The sequence below is a fragment of the Xiphophorus couchianus genome, chromosome 14 (genome assembly GCF_001444195.1).
Source record: "Xiphophorus couchianus chromosome 14, X_couchianus-1.0, whole genome shotgun sequence".
Classification (NCBI taxonomy): Eukaryota; Metazoa; Chordata; class Actinopteri; order Cyprinodontiformes; family Poeciliidae; genus Xiphophorus; species Xiphophorus couchianus.
The window spans coordinates 15,196,197-15,220,794 of NC_040241.1; the positions used below are offsets into that span (position 1 = coordinate 15,196,197).

General features: G+C 37.0%; 1 protein-coding gene across 5 annotated transcripts in view; it reads right to left on the bottom strand.

Annotated features, from left to right (window-relative positions):
• The window catches only part of kcnip4a (potassium voltage-gated channel interacting protein 4a), a 144,597-nt gene that overhangs the window by 57,530 nt on the left and 62,469 nt on the right, over window positions 1-24,598 (bottom strand). The window contains exon 1 of one of the 5 annotated variants that reach the window (XM_028039099.1): window positions 2,497-2,956. The exons of the other annotated variants lie outside the window; for them this stretch is intronic. Within the exon in view, the coding sequence (XP_027894900.1) occupies window positions 2,497-2,554 (58 nt within the window). The 5' untranslated portion in view covers window positions 2,555-2,956. Of the gene's footprint in view, window positions 1-2,496; window positions 2,957-24,598 lie in introns of those variants that run through there. 5 annotated transcript variants of the gene reach the window in all.

Genomic DNA, 24,598 nt, shown 5'->3' on the forward strand with positions numbered 1-24,598 from the left:
TCTTATTTTCATCTAAGTGAGAATTATAAACAAATCTCAATACTTTCCAATAAACATTTCAGACCTCTCTCTCTCCAGTAACAGTGATCAGCCTCTTTCAACGGATTCTGACATTTTCTTGAACTTTTGACTATCAACTTTCTGTGCAGCAGCAACTGCAGCCTCTCACTCTCTGTTCAGAGAGACTGTTTTATTTCACTGGAAATCTCACACTTAAAAAAAGAAAACTGTCCAGAACTTCTCAATTGGGTTCAGGTCAGATGGTGGCCAAGTCGTACATTTTTCATATTTAATATTTTTACTGGCTGGCCACACAGAGGAGTACTTGGATGCATGTGATGGAAGATTGTCCTGTATGAACATCATTGTCTGATTGAAATATGCAGATAGTTTGAAGAAAGTCCCTTCTAAGAACTGGAAGAAGGTTTGGGAGATTATTTTGAGCCCATATTCAACCCAAAAAGGTCATAAATCATACCAACAAACATCAGTACCCCACCTCCATCTCGCTAGCATTTGATTAAGAAACTATGCCTAAAAATAATAATATAGTTAAAATACTCAAAATTCATTTGCTTAACAATTGTGCACACAGCATTTTACATTTTATTTAACTGATTGGAGTGACATTTCTAAATCTTACTCAGAAATTAATTTTATAATTTGAGAGTTGAAGTTCCCGGCTGGCTCTAGAAATGTGCAAGTTCAAATTACTTCAGTAAAAAAGAGTCATTTTAATTAAGTGCAATTGTGGGAAAAAGACTACCTTCCATAACCCAACCTTCAATGTTGCTAGTGTTAGTAGTTATTGTTTAATCTTAGGACTGCTTTAGCCATGCTCAGAAAGTTCCACCTTACAAATTGTATTATGTTAATGTGATAAATATCACCAACTTTTGCCTAAGCATTAGAATTGCTGGTGGGCTGTGTAAATGTCAATCAACACACTGTTTTCTAATTCTCCTGTACAAGACATATCTCTCCTGTGTGTGTTTGGATAAAAGTCAGAATAACCACAACTTGCTAAAAAACTTAAATAAAAAGCTATTGGAAAAATAATACAGCAAAATCTGATCATTTTATTCAAAAAACCCCTCTGTTTAATCGGAATGACACGTTCTTACTGTAGAACAGTAACGTTTTCACTCAAAGTCAACAAAAAGATCAGACTCCGACACCTGCCTGTACAAGTGAGAAATGATTCATTTAGTTTGCTCTATTGGTGAAAAGATAAAAATGGTTCATTCTTAATATTTTACTATCTTGTTAAAATTGCTGTGAGCCAAATATTGTGGATCGTCTTGTGAGCTGAATATTTCTTTACATCCTCACATTGTTGTAATGCAGTTTTAGTGTTTATATAACAGTACATTTATTTTTAAATTGTTTTTTAATTTTAAATATCTAAATTAATTTTATATTTGTATTTTAACGGGGTTTTTTATAGCCATATCTATTTTTATTGGCTGTTACTATAAAACACTTTCATTTAATAAATCTTTATTACTTTTACCAATAAAGCAGAGCAAAACAAACAAGTTTTGAAATGGTCATATTCGGATTTTATCTGAACTTATTTTTACATTTCCCCCAGTAATTAATAGCAAACAATGTTTGTTTGTATTTTTTTTTTTATTATTTTTTATTTAGGGATATCAAAGAAACATGAACCACCATTTTGGATGAGAAAATTCTCAATTAATCTGCTGTATCTCTTTTTACAGTAGAGATAATTGTACCTCTACTGTATCCAAGCTGCAGTATATTATCTTAATGAAGTCCACTGCAGGACTTTATTTCTGTATTCCATGTTCTCCTTTCTAGGTCTCTATGAAATATGCTTACATAGCACATTACCGTAAGCTCAGTGATCTATTGCTTCACTGAGTTTTACAGAGTCCCTCATTCATTTTGGTCTCTGGCTCTCCAACAATTCCCCCCCCCCCCCCCCCCCCCCCCCCCCCGAGTGAAATATGATTTACCGTCCTTTAAGTGTCATCTCTTCTGTCTTTCCCCACCACACCACTAAATATAACCCCTGGCAGTTATTGTCTGCCAGCTGCCCCACTAAATCTTTTATCGTTCTTTAAAGAAGAACTGACTTCTATGTCTTTTGTTATGGTGGCCTGCCGTGATGTTGATTGGAATAATAATGCAGGGAGTAAAAACACAATACAAGCGTCAGCTCTCTGGTGTGCTGCGTGTGCTCCTACTGCAAAAGCAACATTAGGCAAAGCAAATTGGGGAAAAAGTCAAGCGAGTTTGTGGAGTTCGGCGTGTGGCGTTTAGCAAAATGTAGCCAATTTCAAGGTAATTTCATGCACTGCTGATGTGGCAACATGAATGTTTGGGATTGTAGAGAAAAAAACAACAAGATTAACAAGAGAATTTTCTGGACCAGATGATGACATTTTCTAATTCTAAGACAAATAAGCTGAAAAGCAAACAGATGACATCTCAAATTATTCTACATCATCCTCTTTGAATCTTGCCTACCTGTCGTCTTGCGTCTTTGTTTCGGCTGAAGAGAGAAGATGACCATTAAAGCTCCCATGATGCCCTGCAGACTTTCTCACTTACTGATCTCCAAGTCCTGCAAGCTTTCACACACTTTCACTCCCACACTTGACAGGCTTCAAAAGCTTCAGATTGAGCGGAAAAAAGGAACACAGAGAGATGGATAGAGAAAGATGCTTGGAGCTTTGCATGAAAACCCAGTCCAATACACTCCAAACTTCTCCTTTATATCCACCTTGTGAGGTGGGCTGTACATCGAGGGAAAGGAGTGGGTGTAAAAAAGAAAAAAAAAAAAGCCCTCGGTTGAGTTTTGAATTTGACGCGCACGCTCTGCAGCCTCCCTCCCTTCCCCTGTTTTTTCCCACTCTGAAGTGAGAGCTTGCCAGCTGATCTCTGCTCTGCAAATGCTACTTTGTACCAGTTGAGCATTCGGAGTACTCGAGCGCTCGGAGAGAAAGCCAGCAACTGGCACTGTTACTGGCACTCCTCTCTCGGGAAAAGAGAGAGAGGGCGAGCTCGAGCTGCAGATATTCGTTTTCCGTACGAGCTACTCTGTTTTCACCACGTCTCCTACTGTGGACTGTGGGAGAAATCAAGCTGACTCTGAGACCCAGAGTGCGTACGGCGGGAGCTGAGGGCTTCACCTGGAAGCAGCTTGGGTAAATATTTAAATTATCTGCAGGCAATCACCGGTGAGCCATTTCATCAACACATTAGTGACAGAACAGGAGCACTCCTGTGCTCGCGGATGTTATTCAATCCACCCACTGCAGATGATGTGCACCTTTGAACCCTTGAAAACAGGAATAAAACATTATGGATGTCCCAAATTCTAGTCCCTTGCAAACACCACACACACTCTTTACCCTTCCCCCCTCCCCCTTTTTTCATGTAACAACTACAAATGTAGGTGTATTATATTGAGATTTTATCTGAAAAGTGTGGCCTACACATGTATTCAGCAATTTGAGTCAATACTTTCATACTGTCAATAGCTTTTCACATATAGAGACTCAAATTTTTGCCCATTAATCTTCTGCAAAACAATTTAAATTCAGTCAGATTCATCAAATGTAGTTCTAGACTTTGACTAGATCATTCTAACACACATATAGCATTTGATAAAAACTGCCTGCTAACATTTGTACTAAAGTTAATGCACTGTTTACTTCGTGCCACTTGATTACCAGAAAACGAGCTCATCTCATAGCACCAGATTAAAAACAAATATTGTTATTGTTCAAAAAAACAAGCTTTCCTCTGCTCTTTTGAAATAATGCGCATCTTATACAACTCAAGAATTGTGCAGTTGGTGAATTTTGCAGAAAAGAGGAAATGTTTGGGGGGTTTTTTGTCATTGGTGATGAATACATTATACGTAAAACAGACATTTAACACAAAAGTTAAATCCTGGTTTATACTTCTTGGCCAGAAAAGAAACAGTCATGTCCAGAAAAGAATTACCAGATTTTACCAGAAAAGAAACAGTCATGTCTTAACACCAAATTAATAAGTAACATTATTGTTTATAAAACAATTTCATCTTTTGAAATACTGCGTATCTGATTAGACACAACAAATTTAGAGTTGGTCAATTTTGCAAAAGTAGAAACCAGATGTTTACTTTCTGGTACTTGGTTTCCAGAAAACGCGCTCATCTCTTAGCAACAGATTAATAACAAATATTATTGTTCAAAAAACATAAGATTTCCTCTGCTCTTTTGAAATATCATTTAGGAATTGTGCAGTTGGTGAATTTTGTAGAAAGGAGAACAAAAGTGCTTTGTCAAGGTGGCGTCACTTCAGTTCAAAAATTCTGCTCAGCCTGCTCTGTACTGATTGTTCTGCCATCTTTAGTACGTCGGCCCTCCTCTGTTGCTATGGTAATTAATTGTCTCTGAAAACTGTCATGTGTAAGAGGGGCAGACAACATTCTCCCTCTGTTTTGAGTCCAACTGACACAAAACAGTGTCAGTTAGACTTTGTTTTGATTTGAATTTACTTACTTCACCATGGTTACTCGAAACGCTAACAAAAGGAATAGCACCACTCATGGGATCAAGCCGCACATTTTGAAATATATCATGCGAGGGGACACACAGCAGTAGGAGCCGCATTAAGTGTGAAAGGAAGCGGCAGTTACTTTGAGGGGTAGAATAATAGGTGCCTTCCATGCTTTGCTATGGCAGGCCCCAAAAACTAAATAGAGAACCAGTGCTATTTAAATGCTAATCTGACTGTAAAACACATTTTCTCCTTGTGTAACTAATGCCTAACCTCTGATCTGAACTGAAGGGAAACAATAAAATTGTTCTGCCATGTTTCTCTCAGCTTTTGAACCAATGATCAAACATCTGCAGCACAGCAGCACATGTCCCAGCTCCATGTTTGACAGTGAATTAAGAGCATAATGTGAGGTTGATAATCAGTTAATCAGCTGCTTATACACATGCATAATTGTGCTCATTATTGGATTTTCGACCCTGCTTCATGATGATAAGGATCATAGTGTAGAAGCGTATCTCCGCTGTCTCAGAATGAGAGGTTTAATCTGAACAGGAAGTGGAGAACATCAGAGAGAGACGACCATCCTCATCCTCTATTCTCGGGATGTAACAATATAGGAAGTTTGGTATCATAATTACAGGCCCGGCGGCATGGGCGGGCATTGCCCGCCCACAGAGCCAGAGGCTGCATAATTGTGCAAATTCATCTCTGTGATCAAAATTATGGATTTGATCAAATGCGTGAAAACATGCAAAAATACCTGACAAAAATTCTGACTCAGTTTTTCTCACCTACACACAGCATGTTGTCTGTATAGCATTATGTCCATTAAGAAGCTTTGCTTTGACAGTGATTCATTATGTCCCTTTGCTGTTAAAATAAAAGGCAAATTAACATAAAATAATGAATAAAATGACTAAACAACTTCTATATTTGCCACATTTGCACATATATTTTCATAACACCAATGGTACTTAAATAAAATAAATATAGACCAACCAGAAACATGATTTATGCAAAAGATTGCTTTTATCAAATGGAAATGCAAAGATCAACTGAAGCAGTATGCTAAATTAAACAAATACTTACTTTCTGCCTGCAGTTCGTCACTCATGATGAACCTAACATTAAGATCGTTTTTAGGGTTTTGACAAGACGTGATTAACAAATTTGAGAGCTGTCTTTTGATAAATGATATAAGAAACAAAGACAGTTTGCCACTTACACTTACTACGCACAATGTACATTGGGACTGCTGCATCTTATAAGCTGAGAGAATGTGTAAGCCGTTTTAAATTGGTTTAAAAAACATTGAGAGCATATGTGAAAGTATAAAGTGCATTCTGTCTTAGTTTATCTGATGTATTGATGGCTATGGAGAAAAAAAAATAAAATCTCTGCAGATTAGTGTTTCTGCAGTTGATGGGTATTTTCAGAGCCACGGCCACAATCCTGTTAATTAGAGAAATCTAGTATGTTCATAAGTTAAAGATGAAGATGTTCAGAAAGCCGTTAACTTATAAACATTTCCAAAACACACATTCGGGTTTGTTTGGTGGTTGACATAATAATAACCGAGCTTACATGATACCTTTTAGACCCATGAAAGACAGAGACGCCACCACACAATAAGCAGATATTTACATTTTCTTGCAGAGAAACACTGTAGTTCCAGCTTATTTTCTCTATTAAAAATAATAAACTGCATAGAATGAATCATCAGTGAAATCAGATGAGCATGGCTGCTCAAAGAGTTGCTTAATTATGTCGGAGCTGTGATGGCTTTTCATTAGACGAGACGCTCCACAAATTGGGATGTTTTAAACAGATGTCCCCTCCGAGGCTTACACAACACCAATCTACTGGCTGTAAACAGTCAGAATCACCACTTGTGTGAGATGCAAACTGGAATAAAAACATGTTTTAAAATCAAGATGAAGTCTGGAGAACACCATTCTTGCTGGACACTGCAGTTCATTTGATAATACTAATTTAATAGTAATAAATACAGAACACTGATAGAAATGCAGGCTAAATCACTGGTTTTATGGGCTTTTTTCTTGCTGCTTCCTCCATCTGTCTGTCTTTCTGTCCTCCGTTCATCTCATGCTGTACAGCACTTCGTTAAGAGACATCCTGTTAGTCAGTAGCTCTTCGTGACTCACACAGAATGGTGAGCCATAGGTGGGCTCTTGCCCTCACTGTCGTTTGAACTGCGAAGAACGAAAAAAAGGAAATAAAGCCCAGCCACGGCTCCTGCAAGCTTATGAGCAGCAGTTAAAGTTAGACAGAGGTTGTGAATCTGATAAGTCGAGCAGTGAGTTGAGGGTTCAGACCAAGACAGGAGATTTAAATAAAAAGTAAAAGAAAGGATAAAGATGTTTTGTTTTAAATGCAGGCATGCTTATACCCATTTAGGTTATCTTTAGATCATCCCCATTAGGAGATGCAGAAACAGCTCAGAGTTTTCTAATAAAGAGCTGCATTGGTTTTACTGCTCTCTTTAAACCATCACACTCCAACAAAAGCAGTAATTTCATCTTGTGGAGAATAAAAGCTGCGAATTGTGTCCTGGTTCTGTGAGGTGGAATTATCTGTTTAACCACTCGGATGCCTTTTAAGCCTGCAATATAAATCAAGCTCTTAAATTTGTCATATTATTCTGAATATAGCCTTCACTTAATATCACTTTTCTCTTGTTCAAGGCAATTAAAATGAACTTTCACTGAATTTAATCATCCAACTAGAGATAAGTACCTAATAAAGCTCCACTTTAAATAAATCAAGCTTTTAAGATGTGTATGTCCTTAAACTATATCATGAAAAAAAAACAACTTTCAAATTATTTACTTTGGTAAGATTTGGTTGAGGCAAATTTTTAAAAGATCATAAAAATAGGAAAAGCTAAGTAATCAACCATTAAGGACAGAAGATGTAATAGCATTTATCACAAACTCTTGATCCAAGCAGTTACTTAATGAAGTCTATTTAAGATGCCTTGTAAAAGTATTAACATCCCTTAAATTTTGCCAGAAAATTCAGCACATTTTATTTGCATTTTTTTGTTTACAAACACAGAGAAGCGCATAATTGTGAAGTAGAAATTGACATATGGCTTTAGAAGGTTTCCAGAAATAAAAACGGTGTAAAGTATGTATTTGTAGGCACTTCTCTTTAATCTAATACCCCTAAATAAGATCCAGTGCAGGAAAATTGCCTTCTAATTTGTAAACGTGTGTGCAATACCTTCTCATTATAAATCCACTGGTTCCCTAAAAGGTTTATTAGAGAAGATTCGTAAACAAACATCATAATGGAGACCAAGAAACACAACAAAGTCAGGGAGAAGGTTGTGGAGATGCTGAAAGCAGGATTAGGTGATGACATTCAACTGAAAATAGAAAAAGTGCAGCTCAGCTTGCAAACCTTCCAGCTAAACTGAAAGGGCAGACAAGGACAGCATTAATCGGAGAAGCCTTTAGTGAGTCTGGAGGAGCTGCAGAGGTCCACAGCTCAGGTGAAAGAGAAAGAAAACTACGGTACACAACGTGTTTGATGTTTGCAATAGGTCAGGTCTGATCAACACTGAATTTTTTCCTAAAAGCAATTTCTTTGAGCAGCTAAAAGCTAACTGTGTTCATCACCTGAAGCAGGTGAGAGTTGATGAAAAGATGGATGGAGCTACATACAGGGTGCTCCATGAAAACCTGATAGAGACCGCAAAGCAGCTGAGACAACAAACTCCTAATCTAACACCATGAACTACAATGAAACGAAAACTGAACGCATATGAAGAGTATTCAAGGTATACCATGGTTCTTACCTACTGACATGTGACCTTGAAAAGGATTACACAGATATAGGAAACCAGTTGGCAGACAGTTCAGGATATGAAGGGCAAACAATAAAAATACATTACTGTACTATTGTAGAATAGAGAGAAGGTGTTTCAATGTAGAGCTCACATTAAACCACTGAAAAATATAATTCTTGTGTCATTTCTCAGTTTAAACAATTTATATATTTCTAAATTATTATATTTTATCTACAACCTTTAATTTAACCTCTCACAAACACTAGTCTTGTTGTCCACTAAGGGGCAGCAAAACTGCACCAGTCTCTGAACTTCTTGCTATAACAATGATACCAGATTTCCCACCGAGGAAGATTGTATTGAACCATCTTTTCCCTGCTGCCCAAACTGAAATAAGTCAAGAAATTAAACACAATTTTCAATTCTTGTGTTTGGTTTCAGTATGAAATGAGGGAAAAATACATTTCCTTCAGAAGAGCAAAGTCATAGCTCTGTTTACAAATGATGCATAAACAAGAAGCAATCCTTTTACAGTTAATGTTATTTTTCATTTGAAAATTCTCTGCAGATTTTGTGTGACCAAGAAATAAACTAACCCAACTAGTCTTACCTATCTACATAAAACCTAAACCATTTCTTTCCCCCCCCCCCAAACTCCATTCAAGTCACATAGAGTAAAACCCTGGTTTGACAATTTAAAGCAGATCTTTGATGATGGCCTTTAGTTCCTGCAACCAAATAAAAAAACAGACTAAATGTAGCCTTAACTGAACAAAATATCATTTCAAACAATATTTTATACTTATTATTTTGTCTTATGTAACAATGTATAGCTCTGGCTACTACTACCACAAACTACTGCTGTATTCCAAACAGAAGAGGGCGCCAACGATCTTCAAACAGCCTTCAGAGCTCCTGTACATGCTCCGTCTGGATGGAGTCAATTCTTTGGTGGTTCACTGCAAAGTAAAGAGCTCCAAAGTTATCCTGCTAAAAGCCTACATGCTGCGATAACATTTCCCCCCATATAAACAGCACGTAGATGAAAATCACACTGCCTTCAAACAAACACACATCACTCGCAGCACGGATTTTACAACCAAGATTAGAAGCCCTTGACAAAAGGAACAATGTAAATAACAGAGAGCAGACATCCCTGGGTTTTTTATTTTATTTTCCATGACGTCTACACACAGTCTGCGAGGTGTCAGAAGGGTTAGGTGTCAGAAAAACTATAAATCTTTTTTTTTTTTGTTTTTCCAACCAGAATTCTGTGTCGGCTCTGGATGAGAGAACAAATGTACCACAAAGACACGGCGTGATGACCAACTCTGTCTGATGGCTGCAGAGAGCTATGAGGGAAAGCTCTCTGGAACAATCAGTAGTGTCCAGCTACACTCTCCTCAAACTATCTGAGAACTGCAAGCAAAGCCAGAGAAAATAAGATTGAGAAAAGATAAGAAAATGTAAGGCGTTATATGGTTTTTGTGGGAGATTATACAGGGTGAGCTGAAAGAAGGAAGAAATACAAGTCAAAAAGCCTTTTTTTCATGAGATATAAGGAAACAAGATGGTCACTGCAGTCCAAGCAGCAACTTGGACTACAACTTGAACAGTACTGTTCTGTTCTACATATTTATATTAAGGACTGATGGGAATAACAATAATATTTCCAGGTTATAAAACTCTGCTATATAAAACACATAAAAATTACAGTAGACATGGGTTTTAAAATGTAATATAGATCATATACTGAGTGGTGAAAGAAAAAAAAAAAGAACATCACAGAATGCAGCAATAAAAATAGCTAAATTTGCATGCTCAGCAGTTTTATGCCTCCAGAGTGGCACAACCGTTCCTCTGCTGTCTACAACCCATTCATCTGTAAAGTGACTTGGCTATGTTGCTGCATATCCTGCCCCATATGGTCCTAATCAGTGGCCATCAGGCCTCATGATGAGCCCTGCATCCACCTGCCATCACTTCAGACAAATGCTCTCTGGGAACAAAGGTTATTTCTCCTCTGATGGTGGAGCTAGATTAAAATGCTAATTTTCAAACTCCACAGCTCTGCTACTTATTAAAATGTGTTTTATGAATCACAATAAATCACCAAATGTTTAAATCATTTCAGCAAACAAAACACTTCTTGTCCAGAAACCTGTGGCTGTGATAATAATGCTTTCAGAGGTATATCATATGTGCATGTGATTTTTTTTATTATCATCTTTCATTTACAACTGCTAATTGTGAAGAAAAAACATGCAAAAAAAAAACCAAACAAAAAAAAAACTGCCAAGAGTGGCACTACATGTTTTTGTTTTTATTGCTTTTGGTTCACTAGTTAACTTTTCTACCATCTTGAGAGATTTTGTGGCAGATATTCACTCACAGATCATTTATCTTGCTATTATTATTTTTTTACGGAGTAAGAATTCAGCGGATAACTTTAGGCTAGGCTAGGCGCTTTAAATTCCCATCTGTCATGGAGTGTTGTGAAATGCTGTGAGTTTTCTGGAGATCTCAGAAGCAGTCTACAACCTACACAGACTGAAAATCATAAACAACAGAGCTGCTTATGAAGAAAATGGTTTTCTTTCTTTAACCTACTAAAAGCTTTTGTGCTTCTTGTAATTTCATTTTTGGCTGTAGGAATAGGAGTATGCAGGAGTCTTGATTGCTCACCTTCAGGAACATTGTTTTTACGTCTTTATATATACGGCCTACTCTCAGTTTAACCTTCCTGTCCATGTTATCATCTTACCATGACACATGCTGGTCGTTATTCACTTGTTGCTTTATGTTGTATTTGGACTCCCTGAACTTGGTTAAAGAGATTCTTTCCACTCAACAGCTTTAGCATTTTCCATAATGACTGGAAAATGTCAGAGTTCATTTCATTGAGTGCTTCTAAATCAAAACCAAAAGTCTTTGAGGCCAATTCCAAACATGCGATGATTTCAAACAGATTGCTTGCAATTTTTCATTTATTTGTCCTTGTTCAGGAGGGTGTAATTGTATCTGATAATTGTATCTGATAATTGTAATTGTATCTGATAATTGCTGCTCCCTATCATGGCTAGGTCTTCCTTGAAATTGAGGTTTTTAATCTTACACCTTCTTGCTTAAATAGAGGTTAACTAAAATTTAAAAAGTTTTGAATACCATGATAAAATGCAAATTAGTTTTCAGTCTTTTTCATTCAGTAAAAACTTTCACTGAATGAAAAAGTGAAGGTTTTTCACTTTTTATTTATTTTTCAGAAATTATTTATGCTTGACCACAGCACAAATTATTTTATGCTGTGGTCAAGCATAAAATAATTGCTTTACCAGATCATAAAAAATAATATGATTATAAGCATCCATATTCACAGCAGGTTAGGTCAGAGATTTTATTGATAAAAGAAAAAGTTTAGGAGAAGATTCGGTGTTCTATAACAGTAAATCAAGTCATGCATGTGATGGAGTCATTTTATTTTATTATTTGAGAATAATTCATCACTGGAAAAGGGGATTTCAGACCAAAAGACATGGGTTAGAGTACTGTTTTAGATGACTTTCTTTAAAACTACATTCAACTGAATAAATCAATCAGCCTTTAAAATGAATTGTGTGTTTAACACGTCTAACAAGGGCTTGATTTTGGTGAAAGCAACTGGTAGAATATTGGCTCCACTGGTACACCTGTTTTTTCCTAATCAGTAAAAACACATCATGTGGAAAGTGCCAACCGGTTGTGCTGAAAACGCTTTTTGGGGTTGACAATGTTGCTGAGTGAACCAGATTCGAAGTTAGCAATTTATGTCAGTGAGGTGTTTAAAGGTCATGCCAGAGGAAAGACAGAAATTCAAAATGCTATGTAAAAAGAAACGGTTTTCAATGTCTGCAGCTCATTAAGGCTCTGAGAGAGGATGCACCAGGAAAGCTAAGCAGAGAACAGAAAACTGGCTCTGTTTTTTCCTATTGATCCTTCAGTCTCCGTCATGGATCATGTTGGATTTTAAAATGTTGACAGCCATTTTGAAAATCTCAGTTTTAAAGGGATGATTTGTGTTCACTACAAAATAGCAAGGCTTCTGTTTTAGAGATACCTGTGCTAACATAATAACTGTAATCATTTTGTTTTTCCTTTAAAACAGCGACTGCTCACACGTGGCATGACATTGCTTCTGTTTCAGAAATAATTACTGATTGCCCCATGTAGGGAGGTTCAAAATATATTTTAGATGCAGTTTATATATATGTATATATGTCACAAATTATAGCTGTTAAGAAAAAGGCAAGCAACTAAAATTGTCATTGCCAGTATTATTTTACTTTTTGATGTAAAAAAAGTATGACCTTGTGTGACCTTTCAAATCCAGTTTTGACATATTCTGAACTGTAACTCGTACAACGGCAGTTGTGTAAATGTTGACTTCATTCAACAAGTAAACATGACAAATATTGAGCATAAGAGAAGACATGCTGCAAATTTCTTGATAGTTTGTAACTTTAAATCCAACCAAAATGAACTACAGGATCATCCACATATCAGATAGACACAAGCGTAATTTAAGTTTTACTAATCTCAAATCAAAGTGGATAAATGAATAAACTGTAAAAAAATACTTTTTTTTTAGTACTTTGTGAACTAGTCAAGGCTATCTCTAATTTTCAAAGAGAAATCAAAGTCAAAACTTTACCACAAAACTGCAAATGGTGCACTTTCGTAAGTATGCTGGAAAATCAGTTAAAAACTAACTCTTCTTTAACTGCAGTGAGCCAACAGCTCGGCCACATCCCACAAGTCCCAAGCTAACATCCTGCACGAGCAGTTAAATGTCCAACATGGACGCCGGCCAAGCAGTTCCTGTCAGGCGTGAGGTTCGATTGCACCTGCTTGACTTGATCTGTTATTAAGGAAACCTCATCTACTGGCGCTGTGCACCCTTTAGTCCCGTGTCACATTCTTTTGTTACAAACAAACACTAAGTTTCTGTCAGTGTGATACCCATCCAATTGTCACAGTCCACTGAGCTGGATGACATGTAAAAATTGTCTAAGAGAGTCAAAGACGACACAAGAAAGGCAATAATTTGCCCAATTCGGTTATAAATTTATGAAGTCATGCCAAAATAAATCTTCAGTGAGCAGCACCAAATGAAAAATCAGCACAGATGGCCTTGAGCTGATAAAAAAAAAAGTCTGTTTCTACTCTTGCAACCCAGACTCCTTTGTCTTTTCTTAATGCTGTGAATATTGCATTCCACTGTCGTAATGAGCAGTGTTCTCACACCAGAGTCATCTCCAAATAAAAAGCTATGAAATTTACACTGTGATGTGAAGAGGAGCAAAATAAACCTTTCGGTACAGTAAGCGCCTGCGTGGTTGCCGCATTTATTTGGGGGACAAAAATGCTGCAAAACAAGCAGCTCGGACGCGAGATGAAAGTAAGATTTAATGCTCTTTTGAACCGGTGCGGTCCAAAACCCCCAGCAGCAATAAACATCACTCCTCACTCTGCTTCAGTTTACTGATATTCCATATACTGTACATTACCATTCAACACATTATCTCATCCAATTATGTTCCGCTTGAGATGGTAAGTGAGCAGTTCAGTCCACTGCATGAGGATTTATACTGTGCTCTAAAAGGCAGTATTAAATATGCACAGTTGAATCAGCTGGCTCTGTTTAAGACCCATATCTTGCTCAGCTTAGAGGGTGGGGATTTATTCAGGACGTATAAACACACCAGGGAAAGAGCAGCAGTGGTTGTTGCTCATGCTGAATATGTAATAAGACTTTTTAATCGCACCTGTGTTATACTGGGTAACAATTAAAACAAGAAAAAAAATGCTGGTTTTACAATAACTTGCCGTTACAGCAATTTTTTTTTTTTTAACATGTTACGTCCAGAAATATATTTATGTACAAGTTATATTTGATATATATAGTAATTTTATACAAACTGAAGATAACATAGTTACTTGATTGTGCTATGAAATGACACTATGTGACAGGAAAATACATAATATTAGCTCCTTAAGATGTATGTGACCAATATTTGCTTGTTCTAAATATATCATCATGGTCTGTTCATATGGTTTGTAGTTGCTAGACACTGAAGTAATTAAATAAAAAAAGCAAAAAGAAAGAAAAAACAATATAGCATATAGTTTTTCCTAATTTGAGATACATCATGCATCTGCCTTAATGTCAGGTATAAATCATTTTGATAGAACTTTGTGTTAAGTTGAATCAGGATGTAACTTGGAAAAAGAAACTGCTCTTTGAATTAACCATACATTTTTATAGTAAAAGTTTATGTCTCAGTACTTATGTGGCTCCTAATTTTTTTTTGCAGGACTGAGGGGAAATGGCTTTTTGAAGTGCACCGTTTGCCCACGTCTGCCTTCGACAGGCACCCTTGAACGGTCCTTGGATCACATGAAGTTGCATGGATGACACATTCATCAAGTGCATCGGGCCACCGTCTCATCTGAAACCTATTAGGCTGGTTCTGATGACAGCTTATCAGCAGCAGTGACAGGGGAAACACAAACCGTGTAAATGATGCTAACACAGGCGACGGGCTGCAGTTGCCAACAGCTTTCTATTTTTAAACCGCAGAGGAGAGGGGAAATCCTTCTTACTCACATAAATAGCAAGACAAGTTGGGAAACCTTCAGTACGTAATCCAACACTCGTGCAGCACTCAAGTGCTCCTATACTCTTATTTCTCTATACTCTTATTTTCATCATATTTTGGAACACATTACATGTCAGTGTGGGGGATTGTTGCAGCAAAAGTATCATAATGAGAAACCAGCCTTCAGCTCACTTTCAAAGTCTGGGAAAACGATGATGTTTACTGGAAAGGGTATTTAATTTACCATCTGTTTTATCTGATGGACTGCAGAAAGACAAAGAATTCAAATAGCAGCAAAGCAAAATAAGATTAGATGCACATTCTTTGAGAAGATGAGCTCAGTATCCAATTTAAAAGCTGAACTCAAGCCAGAAGCCTTCGGTCATTAATCCTCTGTGATTGAAAAGAGGATATCAGAGAGCGTCTTTATTCCATGCTTCTCCAAATCAGCACAGTTTGTCGGTACTAATATACTCGTCGTGACGGTGGGATTCTGAAGATCTCTGAATCATTTATGTAATGAAGGACAGAAGTCAATGTAAAACATCCAACAAGACCGTCAAAAAATGTTTTCAAAGGTTTAGTCTAATTAACCCGTACCTAATATCTTTAGAAGAGAAGATGATCTACACACAGGAGGACTGCATTTTTTTCTAATTCTTTATCACCTGATTAAGCTCATCCATTTTACTGCAAAAGTTTCCCAACTCTGCAGAAGCAGAGACAAAAACAAACCACTGATGGTGACTGTTGTACAGAGGCACTGTTACAGTATTACACCTTATCAGATTCACACCAAAAGCAGGAAACAGGTAATTTCATAACATGCTTTCATTTCAATAGAAATCTTCTACTCCATTCTTCATGCACTGCTCCTCTATATACATGCCAACCAAATTAAGATGTTCTGGTTTCCAATTTTTTTTTCTCTTCAAAGTTAGCTCATATACAGTACTTGGCAAAGTGTTGATTTAAAAAAAATCATTGTCTATTTGTAAAAATGGAAGGAATGTAATGGAACTACAAACCAAAACATGGCCATCCACTTAAAACTCACAGACTGATTAAGGAGAGCAGTGATCACAGAAGCAGCAGGAGGCCTATTGTAACTCTGGAGGAGCTGCAGAGATCCACAGTCCAGGACTTGTGGATGCACTTTTGAAAGAGCGTCAATAAGAAAGCCAAATATGGAAGTAGTCCTGTTGTCACAACAATTCAGGGGTTGTGACAAACTTTAAACCGCCTTCTTCCACTTTGAACCTTCTTCCACAGTTTCCACCGCGAAACTGTGGAAGAAGGTTCGATACTCAAACGAGACAAAAACAACTTTTTTCCCAGCATATAAAATGTAGTGTCTGATGGAAATCTATCTTTGTGCTCAACACACCATCCTTGCTATAAAACGTGGTGATGGCAGTATTATGCTGTGAGGATTCAAAATTATTTTATCTACTGTTTAATCAATTGAGAAGAGTCATTAGAAGTATTTGTGTTTTGGTTCAGAAAAGGGTCTCATCATTATTATCATCTTCCTTTAATTGCTATGTTGTCTAGTGTCCAAAATCATGCAAGCCTTCAAACTCTTATTGGCTCTGCTAAGAGAACCCAGTGCAGCTTCTTCCACGGAGTTCTTCAACAAACTCCAGGTCATCTTAAGAAAAGGCACAGAGATTGTTTTGTTCAGCCATTGTAGTGCATTTCCTCCACTTATGTGTGAGAGTCTCCAGACCTCATAGACGGATGCATCCACTTATATGTAAATTATTTACTGCCTGTCCACATTTTACGAGTGTAAGGGTGTCTGAGTGGGTGGTAATCTTCACAGGGGCAGCTCAAGGGCCCTGTGTTTGTTCTTAAATTGGACTCCTCCTCACTCAGCAAGTGTTCCAGTTCATACCAAACCTGCATTTGCAAAATTCTCTCAATTCTTCATAGGAATCTCAGGTTTATTTGTCAATATTGTTTTTATTTTAGTAATGAAACAGCCATTCAAAGGTATTCATTTATTGACCATCTACAAAACTAAATAATTATTTTTTTTTCATTGACATTTCTACTTTATTCTACAAAAAAAATAAAAGACCACAAAAACACACATTCACCATATTTCTTATCCAGGTGCACCAACTGGATTTTTAGTTCGGATACATTTTCACGCATGTGATCAATGTCAGACATGTAGAAATTTGAGTGTGGAAGAGAACGTAATTTAGAAAGTATTATTAGCACCAGGCTTTAGATGCTTTAGACTATCTAGTAGTTTTTTTAAAATCTTTGAAATGTCAACTTACAAAACAAATGAATCCAAACATCTGATAACTACTTTGGCACTACTTCAGCATCTCACGCCTAAGAGGCTGAATACTATTTATTTAAGATCAGTAATAGGACAAAAGTAAATTTACTGTTCACCTCAACCAAACAGAGAGCTCACACTTTAAAACTAAGAAAGTTTACAAGAACTGACACTGCAGTTAACTTTTTGAAAAAGAATACTATGTTCTTTGGGGGTTGCAGCAAGATGCAAGTCTGTGAAGAAGAAAGCAATTTTCTTTGCAGCAGTTTGCTGGTACAGCAGAATCAGACTCTAAACACCTGAACAAACTGAAAAAGAGGGCTGCACTGTAGTCTGTATTGCTGATAACAAGATCAGGAATGTTGCATGAACTGATAGAAATGGACAATATGCACCCCGGCCATGCCTTTTGGTATAGTGGGATGAGGGAGTCTTCAGAAATATTTAAGTTGCAACTTTTATTTAGGTTTCTTTTAAATTAAAAAAGCGCATATACAACTTTTCAATATGCGTTATCCAAATGTTTTATCAAATAAATCTAGATTTTGTCAATAAAAGCTTTTATAAATCAGTCTGTATAATCAGTCAAAGTTACTCATTTTGTCTGAATATTGCCATTTGCCCTAATGTGTCCTTTCCTCTTTTTTATTTTATTTAGTTAGAAACTGTACTAACTTTTAACCCAGAAAAGGAATTAGAACAAACTTGGAATCCAGAGACTCAAGTTCATTAGTCACTCTTTAGCTTATTTCTTAGAAACTGTAGAGTACTCACTATTTAGATGTAGAGAGACTAATATTATTGCAACTCAGAAAAGGAATTCGAACAAACATAGAATCCAGAAAAAAGTCTTCCAGAACAAGAGCATTTAGTTTTTATTATTACTTAGAAACTGTGGAGTACTCATTACTTTTACAAATTTAGAGCATAATTAGAAAGTCCAGAGAATACCTACTTATACTTATCAAGCACCCAGAATTCCAGAAGACACTTACTTACTTACTTACACTTATTTAGCAACCCAGAACAGGGATTAGAACTTGGAACCCAGAAAAACTACCTTAGCAACTATTTTTTAGACTCCTATTCTCCCCAACCCAGAAAAGCAATTAGACCTGAGGATACTTACTTGTACTTATTTACCAACCCTGAATAGTAGTATCTAGTTTGTTTATTTTGGATCAACATTACTAGCTTGTTCTTCTTTTGCTCTTTCCTTTGGTTTGTCCTTTTGTTTTTATTTCCTTTTAATTCCTGTAAAGCACTTTGTATTGCCTTGTTGCTGAAAATGTGCTATATAAATAAAATTACCTTCACCTGAATCATGTGGCAACTAAGGCTGCACAATATATGTATACTGTTATCAAACTCTCAATGTGGATAAGGTAATTTTTTAACAAAAAACTGTATAATTTTAAAGTTAATTTAAAGTTAGCTAATCATATAAGTAAAAGGAAATCAGCCTTATGGCAGTAATATATTTAGGGATGCTTGTTGTTAATAGAGCAGAAAATCTATTAGGACATTAGATGTCATCAAGAAACTACACAAAACTGCAGATATAGTTAACTTTTTCAACTAAGTATATCATTGAGATAAAAAGGATTCATTTACTTTTTTATTCAGCAGCTGGATATGCGCACTATTGGATTATATGCGAATTTAACAAGCTCCCCAAGCTTTGAAATTCACCTTCACACTATCCTGCAGTGGCTGAACTTTCACCCCCATTGAGCTTTTTCCATAAACAGCAGATCAGTTCAGTAACAGAACCAGGATGAGCTCGAGCTCATAAAATTTAAATGATGCCAACATGACTGCAGATACAGTATAACTGCATGAATTATGCACAATATTGTAAACACTGACCTCACGACTACGAAGATCATTTCTGTTCAGTTTGAGGTGAAAGTAAAACGCTTCCCTCGGGGCCAGGTGGCAAATGCTACTCAACAGATATGAATTAGGTAAACGGAAACGTTGCCATGATGGCAGCCGAGACCGTTAATGTGAACTAAAGCGTTTGGGTTGTGTTTAAGTGATCCGGTCATGGCTCATTGAAGATCCATATGTAGATGCGAGGGAACATGTGGTGAGAGCAATTAGGAAGAAGCGATGGCATCTGTCAGTTTGTGAGTCAAAACATCTTTTCTGAGAGCAAAACGAGAGAAACATACAGGTCCACAATCAAAATTTGAATTATTTAAAATTAAGATAGAAAACAGAAAACAATATTTAATATACACGTTTGTTTAGATTTTTATGCATACATAAAAATGACACATAATACATTTGATAGGTAAAACAATCTGAGAAATATGCAGAAATCTTTTCTCATTACATTTGAGATAAAGATCCTGAGATAGGAGAAAAATGTATTCAAAAGACAAAAGAATAAATTATGAGCCTATTAGAAAATTATTGCATATTCAAACTAAAATGTTCAACGTAGCATATCAGCTACTAGAGCTTTTTATGAGTAAAGCAAATTGTGCCCTTACTTTTGCATGTTATCAAGTTGATTTAAACGGCATCAACATTATTGTGAAACCAGATCAGGTTGCCTATGCATGAAAAGTAATTACTTAAAAAAATCGGGGGGGGTTTGTAGATCATTTGACTTTATTACCATCTTTAAAGTAAAATAGGATTTTTGCTGTGACAGTGTTTGTTTATGGAAACAGTAAGAATTGTTCACATGGTGGATGGTGCATGGTGTAGCTCAACCTTGGTGATTCTCTCTTCACTTTTCCTGCCTGACAACTATAATTAAAAGGCCACAAAATGTCTCAACAAATATTTATGAGAGGTTATTAAAAGTAGGAAAACTAGGGAACAATGAAAATTTGAATGTGAAAATAACAAAAAGAAAATATTCCTTGAGGGAGATGCGAGACAAAATGAACCGATGCAGAGCAATTACAAAGAGATGTGAAAGGAAAAACAAACCCACTTTGCAACAGTCTTCAATGGAGAGTGTTTTCTATTAATTCATCCATGGAAGCAGTCAGCCTTTTTTTCCCCTCTCGTCAAACTCCTTTTCACCGAGCCCCGTCAGGCTGATGCGGTCTCTGAATCATGTGGTCTGTCCATTATTATTAATGTAAATACAGACTCGCACACAAACACAAGCAGAGAGCTCTTTTCACTGTACTCCCCTTCACATTCACCACACTCCTCCCCTGCATCCACCCACTGACTGTATCTGACAAATACAGCAGGTGAATTCATTCCTGCATGTCGTCCCAGGCAAGAATTCATCTTCCCCAAGCAGCCGCCACAACACCGTCAGCCATGACAACACTTGCTTAGAGGCGGGCTTTTCATGGCTTCGGCTCTAAAAGTCACAACAATGTCGGAAACGAGAAATTCCCAGGACTATTGTGCAGCTAAGTTCTATGAAGACGACTGCAGCGGACTGTGAAAGTAACTCATTCTACAGGCTAACCTAGTTTCAATGCGAGGTCACCTCAAATTGCAGCGAGTGCCATTTAGCATTCACTCGTTACGGCGGTACAAGCACACACCACTCATGTGTTAATACATTTATTTCCAGGGAACAGGAAATTTTCCTTTTCACGATGCAGGCAGCGACGTACACACTGAAGCTGGAGAACTCCCCAAAACACACACACACACACACACACACACACCCAAGGTGATTCTTTTTAAACCCCAGAACTTAAATTTGTCTGCTCCCTAGAGGAGAAAAATGTTGAAATTGGCCTCTTTTAATGCAGTTAGAGTGCTCTGCGCAGTCTGATTTGTCTGGTGAAGGACATACATTCATCTGTGATTCTCCACTACAGCCTCAGAGCCAGTCATCTCCTGTGCTGTCTAGGAAGGACTGAGTAAGAAAAATGTTTAAATCAGAGTTCACAGCAGCAGGAAAACAGACAGGACTGAAGAACTGCCAGGTTTGTTATCCTCAAAATTACTAAATAAAAGTTAGGAGATTGAAAGAAGGCTATTAAACAAAAAGTTTTTAAAAAATCAGCTCTGAAAAATGATTGTGTTTTGCCTTTGTTATTCTTTGATGTAAATTAAAACAGAAAAAAGGCTGATCAAAACGATTTGTTCTTAGTATAGATTTTGTTGATTATTTCCTGTGTTTAAAAATGGGTGCTGCCTTCTGTGGATATATTTTAAAGCAATGAGATGAGCAATAAGAGCAGACTGTATTGTCACAAGATCATAAGAACTACTTGCTTCAGCCATTGTTTATGTTCAGATTTACCACATCTGGCTTCTTCTGGTGCAGAATTATGTCTCACATCAATGAGGTAAAAGTCAGTCAGAATGTGACATGACCAGACGCCTAGCAAACTATTTTATATTTATCTGAGTTCGTACCACAGGTGGACGTGGTGCAAATCAGATTTTTTTTGAGAGTGAAAAGATTGCAATATGGCTGAATTTCTGCTTCAGTCATAGAAAATATCCTGTAGTTGAGGTCTAAGATTTCTGCTGACAGGATTTTTGTTCATTTCTAATCCAGTGTCTTAAGTGAATGTTCAGGAATAATTACTATAAATGAAGCTTAATTTATTAAAAGCAATCATCTCTTGAAGTGTTTAGGCTGCAAACTGGTATCTGGATCACCTGAATCGTTAGGCTTCCTCACCTATTGTATCAGGAGGGGAAAACAGACGCACACAACCAATAAGAAGAGCTACTTGCTGGCAGGAAGCTTGTGACAGCAGTTAAACAGCAATTATAAAGGTCACACATCTGATAGCATGGTTGCAATATACTCATTCTGCAAGCATACAGCTCTTCACCTTGATGCATCCTGGTTGTGGCAGGTGTGTAAGTTGCTGAAGTGTAATGCTGTAGAGTACCAGCTGCACTGTTGGCTTTTTTTAAACAACATTCTGACATAAACAAATCTTTACCTCCTGCTCTCTACAGAGAATCAGCATTTTAACCGAGCCATCTTACAGAAATTATTAAAAGCCAGAATAAATGTGCAGCTTTTCCCAGGGTTATAAAAACCTATTTCACGAGCTGGCTGGCATCGCAGCCCTGCTCCAGATCTCAGCTTTAGGTCAATAGGCAATCAATGAATTTCATTTTCTGACTTCAAAGCTCTGCAACAGAAACTGACCAAAATTTATGAGCTCAGATAAGAACTGAGCAGATATAGTTATTATTGACACAAATGTGTTTTTAAGGCAGTGGACCTCATCACTCTGTATGCTTGTTTATGTGAAAGAACTCAAACATCTGTGGTTGGAGACAGGCAGTGAAAGCTGCAAGCGTCTCTCGCATCAGCGTTGCACTTCATTGAGCTTTCCATCGGCTTGCAAAACTCGACTGGGACGTACTGGCCTAAATCTCAATCATATCCTTAGACGGATTCAACCAAAAAGTAAAAATTTATTTAAAGTACCTTAACTTGCTGTCAGAAACTAGAAGAAAATATGTTTTTTGGTAATTTCTCTACACTTGATGCTTATGTGCAAATTTTAAGATGTCCACTCCAGGAAAAATTTGCAAGTCACTTGAAAGTTTTCCAAAAGTGAACAATCTTTGTACTGTATGTCTATATACACTTACTCCAGGGAACATTGACATTCATTGCCCTTTTTATCACTTATTCTAAAAGCACATTACAGCGTTATGGTAGATTGAGCAGAATCACTCATGGGGCAGCTAATATCAGCCTAGATTATAAAACAGTGGTGTGCAAAATGAGATGCATGTGAGGTGAGAACATACACTGACCACAGGGGAATCCTGTTGCTTCATTTAGGATCATAGCTTTTGCTTTAATTGTCTAACAACCCAAATTGAGCTAATCTCCCTTGGTGTTGTACTACACGTAATTAGGAAGTCTAGTAATCACTTTATTTTCTAAAGGCTGCACATTTAGATCAAAGGCAAAGGGGGAAAAAACTCAATCTGCTGCCCCAGTTAAAGAAACTCGTATAAGCCCACTGCCATTTCAAGCTGAAGGCATTGACCGTCTTTGCACATAAAAAAAAATTACCTTTTGAACTCCTCTCCTCCTTTTTATTTAACAGCTTCATTCAGGCAACCAGAAAGTCTATTTTAGCATGTTCCAGCTTGTGCTGTTCAAACACAGTGAGCACATTGATCGCTTTGTTAGAGGACGTGTAATTGTAGGCCAGTGGTGAGCTCTGATTGCTTCTGGGCTTCTTCAGGACCAATTTGTCTGCATGTCACTTGGGGGTGAGGCTCTGAGCTCTACGTGGAGCAAGGGGAGGAGGAGACTAATGGGAAATGTGATCTCCTGACGTGTGAAGTACTCTCTCTTTGTTTGTGAAAGTTTGTTTGCCGAGTCTATTATGTGTATATCTAGGCCCTCATGGCAGCGAGAGAGATCTCTTTGTTTGCGTTTCTGTTTGAAGAGTTGCACAGCATAGTGTTCTGGGGTAAAACTCGGGCTGCCAGGCATGTAAATGTTCAATGAATGTTATATATACGTATATAAAAACATATGCAGTGATGTGTGAATGTTAGTATATCCAACTAATTATTCATGCTTTAGAATGAATATGAAATAATATCAGATTTTCACAATAGACAGCTCAAGTTAATGGACGATGTTCTCCCACACGGAACAGCTTCAACTCCATTAGGTTGTTGGGCTTACTCCATGAAATACTCACTTCACATCCTAACACAACATGTTTATTAGATTAGTCAGGACTTGGCCATTAGAAGACATTGATTTTACTCTAACAATTTCTTGATGCAACAATGTGGCTTTTTGGGCTCATGTCCACACATTTTCCACTCACGACTTACTGCTTTAAGTCCTACTTCCTTCATTAACGATTCAAAGACATTGCGGTTGAGATGACACAAAGGAAGCTCAAACTACCACAAAACTACCCCCCTTCCCAAAAGGGGCTGATATTTCTACATTAAAATGCATCTTTTATTTTCTTTTTAATGCATGTTGACGAAAAGAATGCGTTACATTCAAAATAATTATTAAAAGTCTTCAGAAGTTGAAAGACAGCAGTTGTCACAAAGTGAACTGGTGGATCCCAAACTCTTTACAAATTGTTTTATGACCATTTGTTTCCTGAATGGCTACAGAAATGTGATTTTTAAATCTGCAAATTCTTGTTCTTTTTATGAAGGTTAATTTGAATGAAAACAGAAACTAAAAACAGGAAATACCAACGCTACAAAGCTTGGCGCTAAAAACTTCACACGTCATACTAAGAAAAACACATTCCTCCAAAGAAAAAGGTAGTATCTTCATTTACAGATTATAGGTCAGATCATAAGGTATCAAACATAAGGTAGACACTTGCTTTTTTGTCATTTATCTAAGCTTTGTTCAGACTCATT